An 18,950-nucleotide genomic window follows, 5' to 3' on the forward strand; every position below is an offset into this window, starting at 1 on the left:
AAGAGACTTTAATTTAAAGACAGAAGATTCAGTTGACATTGGAAAATGTATGGGAAAAGAATCAAATAAGTCATAGACATAGGCCCAAGCACACACATTGCCAGATTTCAAGGCTACCAAACTACAGCAACACAATCACTATTTTGCATCCCGCCTCCAAGCTTTTTATTTAGAATCGAGCTGGGGAGATTAATTTCTTCAGCTGCTGCACAATTTAACCAGCAAGGAAGTTCTATATAGAAAAATTTTAAATGGCTTTCCATGTTAATGTGGTATTCCTTAAGGAAAAAAAAAAAAAACAAAAAAAACCAACCAACTTGGAAGTTGTGGTTTCCTCCTCCACAACTGTATTTCCAAATGCTTTGGTAAATAAATAGAGCTTCCATTTCTTGGCACTGTTAAGCACAACACAGATTCAATTGTATTGAACATCCCTTATTTGATATATAGTTGGCTTAAAGTTAAAATTAGGTAAACTAAACTAGAGCACAGACTAGTGGCTTTGAAGCATCAGGAGGGTTATTTGCCACCTGACAGACCTGAAGTAGGACCAGCCCAGCAGTACACACACGTAGCTCACAACCTGTCGTTGTAACAAAAGAACTCCAGAGGCATTTTCATTAATTAATATATTTTCTGCATTATAGTTAACATATGTACTTTCTTCGTGTCATCCTTATTTCGTTAAGTATTGATATTTTGTTATATTCAGACATGAGTACACTTTTGAAGTCTTTTGCAATAAATATCATAAAATAATAGAGATTCACATAATAAATATTCTTTACAATAAAAAAAGTTTTAACAGACTTTTGTCTTAAAAATAGTTGGGATTCAACTTTGTGTTTTATACATAAAATATACAAAAAAGGACCACAATTTGTGGCTAAGGCAGTAAAACAGGGACAGAATAAAATTATAAAGTAGAGAGCAGAGCTATACTCACTAAGCCAAAGGATCACAAGAGACTTGAAGGATTCAAGAACATTTAGGTGACTCAATGACACCTGAAGACTGTTTGGATATATGAACACCACCAACTTTAATACCAACTGATACTGACAGACTATAAAAACGGGAATTAGGAGGGTGGAGTGAGCAATATCCTTCAAAGACTGGACAGCAAAAGAAACAAATGAGTATGTTGCAGCCACAATGTCTCCAATGTGAAGATCTACATAGTGTAGCAAAAAACTGAAGTTACATTGAAAATGTAAAAGAAAAAAAAAAAGAAAAAAGAGGCAGGGCAATTCTCAGGTCTGAGAATGTTCCAAAAGACAAGAAGAGAGGGAGAAAAAAAAAAAAAGAAGATGCAAAAAGAAGCAGGCTGCTTATAGAAGAGTCAGGCCTTTCATTTGGTGAAGCCTTTATTTTACATCCCTCTCCAGAAAGAACACACACAAAAAGTTATTTCACAATCCACCTCACTCAGGAAAGTTATTCTTCCTTGGCACCCGGGAGGTTAATGAGAAAAAAACCCATAACTTGCTGAGAACAACAGAAAAAAAAAAAACATCTTTGGGAAGATATTCACAGAGCAAGAAGCTTCAAGAGCCCAGTGAGCCCTCACTGTCTCTTTCAAGAGTGGTTCAGTTACAAACTCAAAGACCCTGCCTGAGCGAGCAGCAGGTGCAGATCCCAGGTCCACACTTACCAAAGAGCAGCAGCAACTGCATGAAACGCTCCACACTCAGCCAAGTCAGTAGGAAGAGGAGAGCAAAGATGCAAGGGAAAGAAGTCACGTGTCTGAAGTTGGGCAGACAGAAAGGAAAGGAGCAGTCCTCCCAAAATGGGAGAGGAGGGGGGGAGGAAGAAAAGATGGGGGAAGAGAAAAAAAAAAAAAAAATCAGCTACAACCTGAAAAACTGAAGTTGGAGGAAGTAAACCTCCCTCCCAAAATCATGAGGGCTTGCCCTGACCCCGGGAGGGGCAGCTCTCCAGTTTACAATAGACCGTGTTGGAGTTCTTGCACCGGCACCCCGGGCGATTGACGCGGTCGTAGCACCCCCGGCAGAGTTTTAGGCATCCTTTGGCCGGAGGGTAGCAGAGCAAGCAAGGCAGGAACAAGGACATGACTCCCATGCACAGGTACCTAGAACAGCAGTGTGACTGGGAGCAGGAGCAGGGATTATCCGCGTACGAGTCCCCTTCATCGTCGTTGGAACAGTGGTAGAAGATCCCTTTGACCAGGCACATGCAGGTGCCGTACTCCACCATGCTCTCGGCCGAGCACAGGCACTGCCGGTTGCAGGCCAGGCAGGAGGGCAGGGCCCGCGGCGCCGTGCACTCCCCGCACTTGCACTTCCCGCACTGCTCGCAGATGAACTTGTGCTGCGTCAAGTCCTCTTTCAAAGGCCCCTTCAGATCGTCCGCGATCAGGGCCGACTGCTTGGGCTGCGCCCGGATTGTCCGGTCGGATCTGTGGCCGGAGCCCGGCCGGGAGGGCGGCGAGCGCCCCAGCAGCCCTTGCTCCGAGGAGGCGCTGCTGTTGCTGCCGGAGCTGGCCGCGCTGCCCGTGCTGGTGGAGCGGCTCAGGACGGGAGCCCTGGTGCTATGCTGATGCGCCACGTGCCCCGCGTGGCCGGGCCTGTGTTCGTAGTTATTATTCACATTAATTGGTATAATCTCGTGAGTCCTCTCATGCTTCTCCTGCCTCGGCGCCGTCCGCGGACCCGATTTTTTCGCCACCGACGGCCCCTCGGTGTATTCGTTGCTGCCCCTGATGGCCTTGATCTGGTCCAGTGACAAGATGGTCGTGGGCTGGCTGTCCCTGTCATAGTCCAAGCGCTGCCGGCTGTCCAGGGCGGGCTGCTGAATCACCACCAGGGAGCCGCCGCTGCCGTGCTGACTTTGGGGCTCCATCTGTAGTGATCTCTGCTGCTGGCATTCAGCAGGAACCTGGCATGCATCTGAAATCCTGAAATAAGGAAGGAGACAGAAGGTGTAAATAAACACTGCTTGTGTACACACACACACACACGAGATCAAGGGCAGCGGAGGGATAAAGCATGGGATACTTTCTGGAAGCAGAAATGATCTGGCAGAGCCCAAACTGCCCCAGCCACCTGGTACTGACTGATCACTTTCAGCAGGGGATTACAGCAGTGCTGAGGATCTGGCCAAAGTCAAGTAATGGGGAGAGTCTGGGTATGGCACCATAAATGAGGAATGCAAAGGAGACCCCATGCCATTTTAAAAAATTTAAAAAAATAAAAATCCAGCATTAACTTGTATGCTTACTTGGCAAACCACGGAAGGAGTGCCTCTCCCTTGCTACTGAACTCAGCATCTGTCTCTAGCAACAGCAATTCCGAATGCCCCTGACACTGAGCTGGAAACAGCCAAGAACACCACAGCATTCATGTTTTGTATGGCAGAGTGAGGAACGAACCCAATTCTCACTCTTCTGCCTGAATCTGCAGCATCAGAAAGTTCCACAGATGTGCTTCCTAGTAGTACATTTGGAAAGTCTCCCTCTTAAAGTGACGTATGTGCATTACAGAGTCCTGAACTAAGTGCTGTCAAGTGGCCAAGACATTCTCTGTGAGAAAGTAACTCAGCCTACACATCTAATATGCTCCTTTATAAAATTAAAGCAAGGGTGCAAACAACCTGTTTTCAAATATTTCCTGACCACAGGCTGGAGTGTGAAAGAAAAAGGGGGTAGAAAAGGCTTAGATGAACTAGGTGTCAAAAAGCACCTGAGAATTCGTGAGAATGTTAAGAGCAGATAAAAACCCCTCAACAACAAAACACAAAGAACAAATCCATTTTCACAAGACAGATTAAAAGCTTCTCAAATAAACAGAACATCTGCTCATCTATCTTTTGAATAGTAGAGATGTTACACGTTTTCATCCCTTTCCATCCTGTCTAGCTAGAGACACGAAGATTGCAATACTCACTGAGAAAACTGCACTGATAGTTCTGCACCTACACAAAAATGGAGCTCAGTACCTAGGAGGCACATTTATGCAGGGAACCAAGACAACAAATTGCTTTTCTCTATTGTCAGCCAAAGAAAAGTCCCTTTTCACCACCCCCCCCCCCCCCCCACGATGCCATAGGTGTTTACCTGAAAGCAGAGAAAGGTAAGGGCTATCAAGTGCTTTGAAAACTCATCTAGTAATCCTAAGAAAGTGTCTTGCCTACCCAGACCACAGCCAGCATGGAGCTATTCCCCACTCCAGAGAGAAAAAGACACAGTGGTCTGGAAGCACAGAAAGAACAAGAGGAGGAAAGGTTTCTTCTAGCAGCAGTCACCATGGACAGAAAGTGACAGCTTCTGCCGTGACACGAGGTCTTCATCCTCATGCAGTAGTCAAAGACTTCATTTTACATCTAACATCACCTGTGTGGGCATTGTGGTCACCAGATTAAACAGAAAACCAAACACTCTCACTTGTAATTCACAGACTAGAATCACTGAATGGCTTGGTTGGAAGGGAAGACTGTACAGACCCCAAAGCCCCTGGCCACGGGCAGGGACACCTTCCACCAGATCAGGTGGCTCAGAGCTCCATCCAGCCTGGCCTTTCCAGAGATGGGGCATTCAGTTTTTTCCTGTGTCAGTGCCTCACCACCCTCCAGCAAAGAATTTCCTCCTACCCCACTCAACGAGAGCCTCCTTCTTCACGAGCACTGAATACAAATCCACAACAGACCAAAGGTGAATGAATGCGAAAAGGGAAAGATTTACAGCTGTACCAGCCAGGAGCTGGGCTCCCTAGGGGATGAAAAACAATATCCCAAGAAAATGCGAAAGACATCCAGTGCCATCTTTGGGGGGAAACTGCAACATCAACGCAGGGCAGACTGACAAGCCCAGCTGCAGACCGGGGCGAGAGTTGAACCAGCCACCTCTACCCCCGCGCAGATCGCTCGTAAACTGCTTTCCCCCCCCCGCCAGACAACAAAATAAAAATGAGTAAAAGAAAATAATAAAATAACGTACGGCGCAGGCGGCGAGAGCCCTCACGGTTCTGCACCCGGGGCTGTGCTCCCTCCCCGCACCTCGGGGGTGGGATCCCGCTTCCCTCCCCTTCTCCACACCCGCTCGGACACGCCGCCAGCCCCTCCGTCCCGCCCCGCTCCCCGCAGCCCCGGGCGGGCGGCGGCGGCGCGGCGCCCTCTGCGCCCCGAGCGGAGAGGAGCGGATCACGGCGCTGACGAAGAGGAAGGAAGAGGAGGGGAAAAGGGGAAGAAAAAAAGTTATGAATGAAAACATAGGCTTTTTTATTTTTTCCCCCTCCTTCTCGATCTCCTCCACGGGGGAAGGCAGATCTTAGCCCGGCGCTACCTCGGGAGGGCGGATTACCTGGCGCTTAAAGCGGCAGCCGAGCGGCCGCTCAGCCCCGAGGGATCCCCGCGCTGCGGCTCGGCACCCCCCGCCTCAGCCCCTCCGGCCCCCACCTCCGAGGAGCGCTTGGGGGGTGTTTTTGACGTTCTGCTCGTTCACAGCCAACCACGGTCCCCAGCAAGCTTTCCCGCAGCAGCCCGGTGTCTCCATTCCGGGAGGGGGGCGGTGGGAGGGTGGTCGGGGCCGCCCCTCGCCGGGCGGGCGCCGCAGCGCTCCGCGGCACCTGCTCGCTGCGGCAGCGGCGGCCCCGGTGTGAGCGCACGGCGGGTCCCAACTTACTGACGGGCAGGGAGCCACCGGGAACGGCAAATCTAGCGGGCGGGGGGCGGCGGGGCCCCGGCTCCTCGCTCTCTCTGCCCCCGGGGCAGGGAAGGCCACCGGGCTGCGTTCCTCGTTCCCGCACAGCCCTGGCTCGCCGATCTCCACGTCCTACCGGGCCAGCAGAGAAAAGCCGCGCTCTGCTGCCCACCGCAGCTCCCCTCTCCCGGGGGGCAGCATGCAGCGGCCCGGGCCGCCTGGGGAAGCGGCGCTCTCCTTCGGCCGCAGCTCTCTCGATCCGGAGGCGACGGGGAGCAAATCCAGCCCTTCCTGCAAAGCGGAGTGTCTGGATCGAGCCTCAGGCGGCTGCAGGCTGCGGCAGGCAGCGGGGCAGTTGCGCTGCAGGTCTTCGGAAAGAGGCGGCGGGTGCGCGGCTCCTGCTCCGGCTGTTTGTTATTTCCCTTTGCGATCGCAGAGTGCAGGGCTGCGGTCCCGCTCCGGCGCTCGGCTTCACCGCATGGTCCTTGCCGCAAGTCCCGTCTGGCAAAGTGCAACCACAACCTCTGGTGCGAAAGGTTCGGTCGGTGTGGCTTTTTCTCGTTTTGATTTTGTTATTTTCTTTTTAAAGCAATCACGAAGCGGCTCTGGCTCTCCAGGCTGAGCTCAGCTCAGGGAACTGCGAACGAAGCCAGAGACAGCGCAATGCAATGGCCCTGCGAGCTCCCCGCACACAACCATGCGCTGGCTGTCGCTGCCGGGGACCGAGTGACAGGCTCGGGACGGGGGCAGGACGCGGCGGGGACAGGCGGCCCCGCACGCCGCAGTCCGGTACCGAGGTCTCCGCAGGCTCGAGAGGGTCGCGCAAAGCTCCGACGCGCCGGCGACCCCGCGTCGGGCGGGACGGGCGAGAACCGTCCCGGAGCTTCTCTGTGAACAGCGAATCGCGCCCCGCTCAGCGCTGCCGGCCCGGGGAGCCGAGCCCCGGCTCTCTCGCCCGCTGCCCCGCGGAGCGGCCAGCGCGGCTCGCCCGCACCTCCCGCACGCCTCGCAGCGCGGCCGCCCCCAGCGCGGCGCGGGGAGCCCCGGCCGCCCGCCCGCACCTGACCCGGCGGGAGGGGGTGGTGTGCAGCACGGCGAGCGCCGCCCGGGCTTACCTAGGGCCGGGGTGAGCGCCCGCCTCCCGCGGCACATTGGCGGCGCGGATCCAGCCCGGGCAGTGCCGGCAGCCGCTCCGCGCTGCCCCGCCGCCGTTCCGGAGTGACTCGGGCCGCGCCTCGCCGCCTTTCAGCGCGCAGCCCCCGCCCGCCGCCGGCCGCGCCCCCCTGATGTCAGTGTGCCTCCGAAATCCCGGCGTGGATTCCCCGCCCTCCCGCCGGGAGCCGCTCCCGCGCGGGCACGGCCTCTCCCGCGGACCGCCAGGGAGGGAAGGAGGGAGGGAAGGAAGGGGGGGAGGACGGAGGACGTGCCCCTCTGCGGCCCCGGCCCCGGCCCCGCTCTGTCCCGCAGCCGCGGCTCCCGCCGGCCCCGCCGGCAGAGGGAGCGCGCCGGGGGCTCGGCCCGGCGGAGCTCGGAGCTGCCCGGCCCGCACACGCTGCGCTCGGCGGGGCGGACAGAGCTCGTGGAGGTGCCGCGGCACCGCCGGGCCCTGGGCTCTGCTGAAGGGCTGAAGCTCTGTCTCGGTGCTCACAGAGATAGATTCGTGTCTGTGTTTTACCGTCAGCGCCCTTCAAGCCAGGTGGAACAGCCCTTCCTTTACACTCACAAGACACTCACAAAGGTGGTACTCAGTGACTGTCTGTGCACCAAGCTCACACTCGTGGATGTAGCACACTTGTTTTTTCACTAAGCTTGTTAAGAAATCACCTAAACTGCATTTTTGAAATTTCCATCATTATGGCAACCTTTACCTGAACCACCTATTTCTCTATGAAGTAAAATTTGTGTGCATTAGAGGTTCTATACTGAATACTAGAATATAGCACTAGTGGTAGCACGACTTCTAATACTTCTGAGTTTGTAATTAACAGATTGCTGATACAGACAACCCATAAATACCATTTTCCAATGACAGAGGCCCAAAGGATAAACAATGGCATAAAAATCCTTGGCGTGGAAAAAAAAGTATCCCAAATCAGTATTAATATTGCTGTGGGATTTAAAAAATGTGGTTGCTCACCAAAAGCATTCTCAGGCACACCTTGGGCACAAAGTATGAAACTATTTTCAGCGAAATCCATCTGAAAACTTTGGAGCCTATGAAGAGTTCAAATTAACAAAAAAAATCCAACTGAAAAACCAAAATTACTACAAAAATGAAAAAAAAAAAGACCCCTGCTGAGTAGTGTAAGTGGTGCAGGTTGATCTTGGAGCCTTTAGAGGTAGCAGGGCTCTCTTCTCATAGAGGTCCATATGCATTTTTCCTAGGATAGACCATAAAAACACCTCAACACCTCTCCTTTGACATCTCTAAAGCTAGTACCACCTTAAAAAATCTATGCCAAGTGTAAGAGCTTGATTTTAGAAACATAATACTTGGACTTAAATGGGTCAATCAAATAACCAAGAGTACTGGCAGGTGTTCACTATCACTTGGCACCTGAATTAATACTTCACTGAAAGAAGGGAAAACTGTTCAGCGATATCCAAAGGTTCTCCACAGGCTCAAGCAAACATTCCTGCACCTCACAGAAGTCCATCTCACTAGATTATTCCTGGAAATTATAGCAGTGAGAAGTTCTGATTAGAAAAAGGAGAGCTACATTCTGCAGAATGAATTTGCACTCGTGGCTACATCCTGGCATGGCCTTAATTTGAAGACTGATGCACAGGCATGAATCTGATGTAACAAACTTCTTTTCAATCTCCAAAACACCAAGTCAAGAGAGACCAGCCCTCTGCCTGAAGTAAATCCTTCAGGAAAAACCTGCTAGAATGGAGTTCTAGAATGGAGACTCAGTGATGGCCAAGAGCAGCGATCCAATCCATTTCCACTTCCACTTGGAGGATCAGCTACTAGAGATAATCCCCACCTTCTGAAGTCAGATGCTACTTCTTCCTCATGGCAGCCTGAGTGCCAAAAGGTGCATTGGGCAGGACAAAAGCACAATCCATCATTAGCTTTTTGTTTGGTTTTCCTCTTAATCTATATATATCTTTATATATAAGATATACATATATATATATATATATATATCTTCTATACCCAGAAGCAACTTCTATCTCGAGGTGACTTAAGTGACCTTTGTAAAGATGCCATGGATAAATTGCCATCCTCCCACTATCAGTAACGAATATTTCCATGGTGCATCCCACCTGGGAATATTATTCTATTTCTCCCTAAGCAGCATCTCTTAGCCCTTGCAAAGGCACAGATCCCAGTCCAAAAGGAAGACACACACTCAGCCCCAGCACCACCTTGAGGAGATTCAGCAGAGAAAGTGTTTCCCTTTATGCAAGTTACTCATCACTTCATAACCAATCTTCACAGCTGCAACATTTCTAAGGTTACAGACGAATACAAAGTCAACTAAACACCCCCCTCCATTAGCATTTATAACAAAATTATGAACCAAATTGTTGTGCCAGCATGTGCAAGTCAGGTTCTTCCCCCACCAGAGATGATCTTGCAGAGGTGGCGTCGGGAGAACCGACTGGAACCTGCAGCTTCCCAAAGCTTTGTGTGTCAGCAACTTTGAGTTTGTGTCAGGTGGAACGTTGTAGTTGTCAGTGCTTGAACACTCTCAGAAACTCTCAGTGCTTGTTGGGACAAGACCAGCATAACCAATTTTTAAACACACCACTAGGCCTATATATACTACAAGGCAAGAGGAAATGGCCTCAAGTTGCACCAGTGGAGATTTAGATTGGCTATCAGGAAAAATTTCTTCACAGAAGGCATGGGAACAGGCTGCCCAGGGAGCTGGCTGAGTCACCAACCCTGGAGGGATTTAAAAGATGTGTAAATATGGCACTTAAGGACTGGTCTAGTGGTGACTTGGCAACCTGGGTTGATGGCTGTACTCAATGACCTTAAAGGCTTTTTCCAACCTAAACGATTCTATGATTTAAAAACTCCAGCAAACCAACAAAATCCAACACCACCTATGGAAGACTGCTGCAATAACAAGTGCTGTGGGCAGTTTCTCAGCAGCTCTCATGAAATCTTGCTGGCCCTGGCTTAAGCTGGTGCATGAGATGAGTAAAGCCGCTCCCAAGAGCCAGACACCACGGGTGCTGTGGCGAAGGCATACCCTGACACGTACAGTGAATCACTTCAGGGTAAGGAAGAGAAAGCAAAGGCTGATGTGGTAGCGTTTCCCATCACACTTTCTACCAGACAGGGTGACCTTTATCTGAGATCAAAGGCACGTGTGGCTGGGGATTTCTTCAGCTCCTGTGCAGGGGCTGTTCTCAAAGCTCTCTGAAGACACACAGCCCGTGTGCCGCTGCCTCTTGCCATCACTGTGTGGGCTGGGGAAAGGCACACAGGAAATCCTCAGTTACAAATAGAACCTGGAGTTTTCACTTCAGGAGATAACATCAGTTTTTCTTAGAGGCAGAGGAGACAGTAAAAGGTAGCAGCCAGGCAAACCTCCAAGAACAAAGGGACCAACCTCGAAGTGAACCTGCCTCATGAACATTTGAATGTGGAATCAAAGCACGGGGGAAATGCTACAGAGAGAGGGGTTTGGTCTGTGCCCAAATTCAGCACAAATTAAACAGAAAGAAAATGCCAAGGCCTGTAAAATAGGTTGAGAGTCAGAGAACACTTTCTCTTGCCCATCTCCTGCAATATATCAAAGAAACCAGTATTTTCCTTGGATAACCAACCACAGGCAAAACTTCACTCTCCTAAGGGTAGGCCACTGCAAGTCTCTTCATTTTTCCACCACTCCTTTGATATAGAGGCAACTGGTACCTTTACACCTTTCCTTCAGGTATCCATAGTTACTGTTTTCTGATCAAGTTTGATCTTCCTTGGAGAACTGCCTCTGTAGTCTTCATGTGTAGCTGCTCCACAGGTTGCCTGCATGTGCACAAGATATTCCACTAAGCTACAGACCATATCTTCCTTACTTTGTATTACTTGCTAACTATTTTAGCTAATATGACTTCATCTGACTGTATAAACAGCTCTGTGAAAAAGGAAAATTGTCATTATTGCTGAATACCGATAATAATTTATTCTCATCTACCATAAATTATTGACAAGTCTTTGTCTCCTCCTGTCCTAGCACTGAACAAACTGCTTTTTCCAATCTACTGAGACACAATTCCTTGCACAGACACAAACCTTTCACATTTCTGCTGGAGAAGTGGCCGCTCCCCGGGGGGGGGCTGCTTTACTGGGGGAAGAGGAGAAACTCTCTGCTAATTTAAATCCATGGCTCTGTGCATGCTTTTATTATCTAAGCACTTGCGATGACTCCGGCATTAGCACAGCTCCAGGAATGCCTCCTGTTTATCAGGTTGTGCAATTCGTCACTGTCAGCTGAAGGAGGTCTCAGGAGCAGCGTTTCTAATTTGATTTGAAAATATACATGGAAACCTGAGCCTGCTTTTAGCAAGAATGATGGGGTTGGCCTAATGAACACAATCTCTCTTGTCGCTCTGAAGAACAGTGTGTCAACAACCAAAGTTTAGGTTCCCTCCGTGGCTGCAGCAGCTTCTGTGGGGAAGCAGTAGCTTCATGTAGCTTCATGTCTGTCACGTTCTTGGTCCTGCTTTACCATCGAAAGGCATTTCAGTGAGATTTTAACAGGCAAATGCAAACAGGGAGGAAGTTATTCCATGGATCAGAACAGGCAATTTTTTTCTAAGGCAACTTCTTCCTCTGAGGCTTCATACACTTGTGGGGTACCAAGTGGTGCTAAGAAAGTGTGTATCTAGACATCCAGTTCTCAGACAGCTCAGAAGTTGTCACTGCTTTCCCACCAGAAACTGGCTACAAGAAAAGGAACGTGCCACAGGAGCCACACAGATTTCTGGCCGCAGCATCATGCACTTCAATACCTACAGATTTTAACTTCTCATGGGAAAAATCAAATAAACAGCCCCACACCATTCTTTTACTCTTTCATGGCTGATAAAGATAAATCTCTTATCACAAATCTACAAGACTACAGTGATGCCACTTTGCCACATCCCAACAAGAGAATGATAAAATATAATTTGCTATGAAGCTTTATTTTTTCATCCTTTTCCCATTTTCTGGGTCTTACGTCTCTGACAAATTCTGAAGTTGGCAATTCAAGTATAAAGTGCTGAGACACCCCCTGCATGTTTAATATGGTTTATTGTACTCTAGAAGAGCTTGCCAGGTACATCTTGGAATTTTGCACCACCTGCCAAGGAATATTCAGTGTCAAGGGCCAGATTCTGTGCCTGGGGAAGTCAAAGTTAACCTTGGTTCCCTTTGAGATTGAGGAAGTCAGAAGACTTTGGTATTTTGGAGACACTGTAAAAAATATTATCCCTCAAGAACCTTTGGGTTGAAAACGTCAGATTTCTCCCACCAAAAATGACTGGGAAAACCCTTGACAGCGAAGAACAGAAAACACACATGCTCCTGCACATACTGTGACATTGCTGATGAAAACCCCCCCTAATTTCCATCAGGGTGGGAGACAGGCTGCTCTAGTTCCACACAAGCCATGGGGAAAGCTTGCAGTGCCTCTCCTGCTGGCTCCCACCCAGGAGGACATGTACAGACACACACTTAACACAGAGAGGTTGTGACACCAGAAACTGTGTGCTTGTGTGTGTTGTGGGGGTGGTCCCTCTCTTAGATTCCCTCCATGATTCTCTATTTTGAGGCCACTCCTGTGATTCTCGTTTCTTTCCCTGATCAACTAAACATGCTGTTCTCAAGAAGCCAAAGAATTTCCATGTACAAAGACAACATTTCTTACTGAAACATACCCTGTTTAAAGTATCGCAAAGCCTAGTCAACATCCTGTCTTTGTTGCCTCCCAACTTCAGTACGTTTGAAATACAAGCAGAAAATGGAATTTCCTCATAAATTAGCCTGCCCACTAGCCTTCCAAAACACTGCAGTGATGCTGCTGCAAGGTGACATTTCTTGGAGCAGCACTGTAATACAAAAGCATTCCCAAGGGAGGCATTGCCTACAGCAAGATTTCCATAGATTTTCAGCAGTATAATCCAGCCTAAAAGAAGCATCTGAATAAAGATAAGAATGCCAAGTGTGCCCAGTTGAGAAACAGAAAACACGTTTTATATTAGCTTAGAACTGTGGACATCATTGCCTGGCTGAACTCAGTGTTTGCAGCAATTCCCCATCCTGTTTATTAAATAAAAGGAAAAAAAAAATCCCAGACAGAGACCTCAGAGTATTCAAGAAAGGTCATGTTCAGCCCCAGCAGATATTGAGGTCAACTGCTCAGCTATTATTTATGTCCATACCTCTCAGAGTAGTGAAATAGCTGTCACCACCTGGCTGGATTTCAGCTCTGCAGAGGGCAGTTATCAAAACCTAAACATCGATCTGTTAGAACTTATACAACACTCTGTTCTCATAGCAAACCAACATGACTTTTCTAATTCTCCTCCAAAAGTCCCATTTCCAGAAAATTTAAACCTTTATACACCTAAGATCCAGTATTCAATATATTTTACCATATTCTGAGTCTTTGCTGCAGGTGTTGTACAGGGGGAAAAACAAACAAACCAACACCACACCTTTCTTTTACTCTTTCATGGTTGAAAAGACATGGAAAAGATCTCTCACCACAAGCCTACAAGAGCACAGCAGCTCAGCAGTAGCACTACTCGTATTTCATCACACACCAACAGTGTGAAACATGGGAAGTAAATGGAAAACAACATTTTTGGAGCTGGACTGATGTCAAGAATTACCTTTCAAAACCATCTGCTCTTTTTTTAAAACCTCGCCACATGAAAAAAACAACCACTTTGAGTCAATTACAATCACTCCTGTAGACTCACTAGCTCCTGCAGACTTAATTTTCCAGGGTGCCAACTGCTATAAACTAAAAGCGCTCAGCACTTCTTAGGAAGACACAGACAGAATCATTTACTCACAGTTCTTTTTAAGACAGGAAGGGACAACTCCTACTGTCAGACCTCCCTGGGCAATGAAAAGAGAGGCTGAAAGGAAGGACCATGTCAGGAAAACCAAGCTGAGATGCTGAGAAGTTCCAAGGCATGCATTTTCTACATCACATCCTCTTTACACATGCTGTTAGGTATTAGGATATAGGTATATGTATCCTAGTTTGTGTTTATAAAGATGCAAAGTTAATGTGAGAGATGTAGTAAATGTGGAATTATTCCCTGCTTGCTCCTTGAGAAACAGCTAAACCAGCTCTATTGTTCCTGTTAAAGGTAGCTTAGACAGGAGACAGTTGGTCCATCAGCTCTGTTTTTAACTTGGGTTTCAGACTAAAATTAAGATAGCCTGAAAAAATATTTTCTCAGTGTATTTCATGACAGGATAAGTCAGCCAAAGCCCATGAATGTAAATGCATTGTTTGCTTGAGGAAACTTGCCATGTTCCAGATCACCTCCACATCATCAATATTTTCAGTGCCAGTGGCTGCTCTGCTGAATTGTGTAGAGGAAAACAATCCTTCCTGGCAAGCAATGGGAAGGAAGCAGCAACAACAATGCCTCTGTTGAGAGAGATGACTTCCAAGGGTGCCACAAGAAGAGCTGACTAGGATAGTAGTTCCAGGGAAGGAGGAAGGTGGAAAAGACAAAAGTTGAAAAGAGCTCAGCAGGAGTAGATCGATACAGTCAGACTGATGTTTTGTCAGAAAAGTGTAATAAGCTTCTTTCACTTTTCACAGGAGGATTTGTCACTACAATTCCTCTATTTTCAGCAGTTTTCCCCCTGTATCCAAACACCATGTTTGAAAGCACTTTGTTCCAAGTTATTCTCTGCTGGGACATAAGTGAACACCATCTATGGTGAGACAGGCAGTGACCAAGCTCCAGGAAAACAAACAGCCCTGTGGCCTAGCCCATCTTATTATATACATTACTTATTAGCAGTCATTAAATTAATTGCTGTATCTGTAAACAACTAACAGAGGCTGCTAGCACCTGTGCTGAGGAGGTGGTTTGGTGGGAAGGCCCAGGAAGGAACAAACCTCCCTCTGTCCCTGCTCCGAATGCGCCGTTGCAGAAAGGCTTTGGCCAGGCTACATTCTGTTCCAACTTTTTCTTTCTCTGTTTCCCCACCCAACTTCACACAAATTCTTATAAAGGTTATGTACAGACTTGTACAAAATGGAGACTGACACTGGCTCTTGGAGGGTTTCCCAGAGCAAATTTAACAGAGATTATATAATACATTACATCTGTGTTGGTTGGGGCTTTTTTATTTTTAATATAGATGTTATTACACTACCAGTTTGTCCTTCCTAGCTTAACCCTCCAACCACCCCTTCAAAATAGTGCATTATATTCTGCAGAGATGAAAAACCTGAGGTTATGATGTAAGTTTTGTTTCCAGCCCTCACCTAAGACAGGACAAGTGAGTTACAACTGGATGGGCTCAGCAAATCACAACCACCATTATTTTCCTTACACACACACACACACACACACACACACACACACACACACTACAATCAAAGTCATGGGGGAGAGGGGGTGGTCCTTAATTGATGGAACAGTGGCGTTTTAGACCTAACACAGAACTTTACTTCTATATCCTATTTTTAAAGTCTCAAAATAGTCTGCACAGTTTGGGCTCAATTTCTGCAGCTGTGACCCTTCCTCCCAAGACAATCCAGCAGGATAAATGCAGCTTAAAATCACAAGGCACTTATTAAGGACATTGAGTAGTCTCAAAAAAATCGGGCTAAGTCACAGCCTAACAGAACTGACTGCAAGATATAAAGCCCACCTTCGTGCAAAGCCATCTCCAAGATGCTCTTCCTGTTATTGATGCTGTGGGTCTTCCTTCTTCTCCATCTCATTGTTTTTCTTGTTAAGTTTAGAAATAAACAATGAGCAGAGGAAAGGAGGAAATCTTTCACACATGCTTTCCACTAATTTCTTTTCCTCCCCACTTCTCAGATTTTTAATCCCCCAACTTTTCCGCTTCTCATTGAGAAAAGGGGCAGAATTCACCTCCTCTCTCTTGATACCATGACTGGACCCTAAATTTCTGAAAAATTCAGAAGAGGAAGATCTATGTCTTACCTTTCTTGATTATGAAGTAATCTCTGCCACTTTCTATGCACCTCAAACGTCTGAAAGAGTCAAGTTCCAGAAAAACACCTGCTGCTCCAATGCTGATGGGATTAATGAGCTCAAAGCCAGACTCCACTTCGTGCTTAGCAGTGAGACACTTCCTACCACAGGGCCAGGGTGACTGCAGCCCTCCTTCAGCTCACCTAAATCAGCATTGAAATAACACAAATCAGCCCCTACTCTGATTAGAATCAATATTCCCACTTTCTGTCTCCTTCCAATTCCACCAACCCCCACACCTTTCCACAGAAATCAGTGATGAATTCCAGGGTAATTTTTCTAATTCACATGTTTATTTTCAAGCATTTTCTCCATCTATCCCTTCTCCCACCCTCCCCTTGCTGTCCTTAATCAGTAAGGGCTTCATGTGCTCCAAAGCCAGCTCTTACCTCCTCACCCAGCAGACAAAATGAACCCAAAATTCAGCTCCCCAACATCTTCTCTTAAAGTCTGCCCAGCCAGCCAGTGCAGGAAGGGGCCTAACAAAGCTGTATGCAGCCAATTGTGTTATCAGGGCACTTGGCACTACCAGCTGATCCTTGATTACCATTCATCCCTCGGGAAAATAAAACACCCCTTTGTAGCAAAAGTGTAACCGGTTACTATGAGGCATTACACATTAACAAAAGCAGCTTTTTACCAAAATCACAGATGATGAAAGCCTGGAAGTGGAATCAGACCAAGGTAACTGGTTGTTTCTGCATGTTTCAGATAGAAAGCTGACAGTTTAACCAAGATTTTCACAGTGCTAAGAAGAAAGCGGTGGCTGAGTTGTGTCATGTATTTGTATATAAAGTTGCAATGAGTTCTGTAAAACAAATTTTAAGGATAAAATTGTAGCAACTTTTGGGGTGGAGCATCCTACATACTCTACTGCCTGCACTGCAGTAACCTCAATTTTCAGCGTCTTGAACATTTTTAACAGCTTTTTACCATTTTTTGCGCTTTTTGTAAAATCCACAGACACTTTCAGTATGTTTTCAGATTTTCCCTTTTTTTTTTTAACTTAAGAGTACAAATCATTAAAGAGCACAGCCATCTGAAAGGCAGACTTTTCACTAGGCAGAAGGGTAGAATTTGCTGGCTTGGTGGAATAATCCCTACTTAGGTGGTGAGGAAGCATTCCAGAATATTAAAGGATTTGTTTGTTTGCTAATCTACTTAAGCACCCATAGGTTTTAACACCCACAACTTGTGTGCTTTAGGGATCTTTCATGTCCATGGCCACTCTCACTGCCACAGCTCTGCATTAAAGCTGCAGATTCACACTGCAAACTGCTGATGGGACACCTGGAAATAGCTGCATGGTTTTGGTCCACCCACCCACAAATCCTGCTCCACATTCCTGCATTTTAGGCGCAGTAGCAACGCACAGGTCACTCTGCTTCTCACATCCTGTGCTCCCGCATTCCACCCACCCAACTCTGGGATAGGACAGCAATCCAAGCATCAGGAATCCCCTCACAGGCACTGCAAAGGAGCTGTGTGAGCACGTTTCACACCCTCATCTTGTGGAGAACTCGCTGACAGAGAAGCAGGGTAGCTTTAAAGGCATTAAGTAGAGCAGGCTTGGTGTAAGCAGCTGCCCCTGTGTGAAATCCGAAGCTCTTGCCAGCGGTGTGGAGGAAAGACATGACCTCATTATTCCACAGCTCAGATAATCCGTTCCTGGATAAAGTGAGAGCTGACAAGTGTTTCACCTTGAACGTTATCAAAGCCCTTTCCACACTTGGCTGATGGCAGAGCCATTTTACCAAACAGGGATGTGAAAACTCCTCAGTGTTAGCAAAAGAGATTAAAAATAATCCCTGGGGTGCGTGGTTAATGCCACACACACACAGGTGTGAGAGGAAGAGACCAGCAGCATTTCCAGAACCGTTTAGGCAAACAGGATATATTTGCAGAAGTTGATAAAATATTTTTCTCAATAGGGTTGCTGCTCTCAATTCCTTCCATCTACCTCAAGGCGTTTTCCCCAGGTAAATGTTGAGGGCTTCTCCTAACATCAGATGCCCCATCAGCCCTCTAGAAAGATAGTTCACCTCTCACCTGGGATAAATCACTGTCTGGACTATCTTCCAGTATCTCCCCAATGGTTGCCAAGAGTGATTCCAGCCCCCTAATCTTTTAGCTACGGGAATCTAAGCTTTAATGTCATGGATTTTACAGGCACAGGCAGACAACACACTTGCCTCCAATTTTGTTGGAAGGGTATTACAGAATCATTTAGGTTGGAAATGAACCATTAAGATCATCCAGTCCAACTGCTGGACCCACAGTCAGATTGAGCAATGGCTCCATGCTAGTCCAAGGGGAAGGAATGTCATCTGGTTGCCATTGCCTCCTCTCGTAACACCTGCGCTCTCGCTGGAGTCCTGCCACGCAAACAGAGAGAGGGGCTCTCTCCCCCCTCATCCCTCCTGTCCTTGGCAGGCCAGTTAACAGAGAAAACACACATCTCCTTCTCTGTCAGGGATCTGGAGCTGTTGGATTTAAGTCTGCCTGGAAGAATGACACAGTTTAAAATGTTTAACGCAGAACACATGAAGCCCTGGTGAAAACGTGCAGTTAAGTTTCCAGCAGAGGAGATTAATAAATGAACAGGTAGCATTTGCAGAAGGAGCAGACACAAACTCCAAGATCAGGAGGAGGTTTCAGCTGAAATATTTGTCTTCCAGATGTTGGCCTGCCAAACGGGCAAAACATAACCAGCCATAACAGCAATTCTGCCTCTTGCACCTACTACATCGGAAAAGCTCCTTATCAAACTGCACAGGTTAATATCACCTGTGGTGTTGTCTTCCATGTCAAGGAACAAAAAATCAGCAAAAAGTGGTGGGGTTCCTAGGAAATGAAAATGACTGCAATTCACTACAACCCTAGCAACAATATTAAATACAAAGAGGTCCCAACGTAAAACCGATTTTCCAAATCTAAGTCTGCTCCCACTGCAAACCCCTTCCTATGCCTCAGACTGCATCAGCACAGGAGTAATCCCAAGGCTCAGGAGTGAGAATGGAAGCACAGTTGGTTTTATCCCAACTTTGGGATCACATGAAGCAAGGCAAGTTCTTTGTGCCTGCTTTTT

The 18,950-nt window shown here is 47.5% G+C and overlaps 1 protein-coding gene across 1 annotated transcript; it reads right to left on the reverse strand.

Moving 5' to 3' along the window:
* Window positions 1-689: 689 nt before the first annotated feature.
* Window positions 690-2,877, reverse strand: SPRY1 (sprouty RTK signaling antagonist 1). The gene has a single exon (XM_062493988.1). It carries the CDS (start codon window positions 2,860-2,862, stop codon window positions 1,900-1,902), a length of 963 nt encoding a protein of 320 aa, XP_062349972.1. The 5' UTR covers window positions 2,863-2,877; the 3' UTR covers window positions 690-1,899.
* Window positions 2,878-18,950: the final 16,073 nt, after the last annotated feature.

Source organism: Cinclus cinclus, chromosome 5 (genome assembly GCF_963662255.1).
Source record: "Cinclus cinclus chromosome 5, bCinCin1.1, whole genome shotgun sequence".
NCBI classification, from domain to species: Eukaryota; Metazoa; Chordata; class Aves; order Passeriformes; family Cinclidae; genus Cinclus; species Cinclus cinclus.

Coding starts and splice junctions, on each gene's coding strand:
- SPRY1 (XM_062493988.1), bottom strand. CDS start 2,862: ATGGAGCCCCAAAGTCAGCACGGCAGCGGCGGCTCCCTGGTGGTGATT.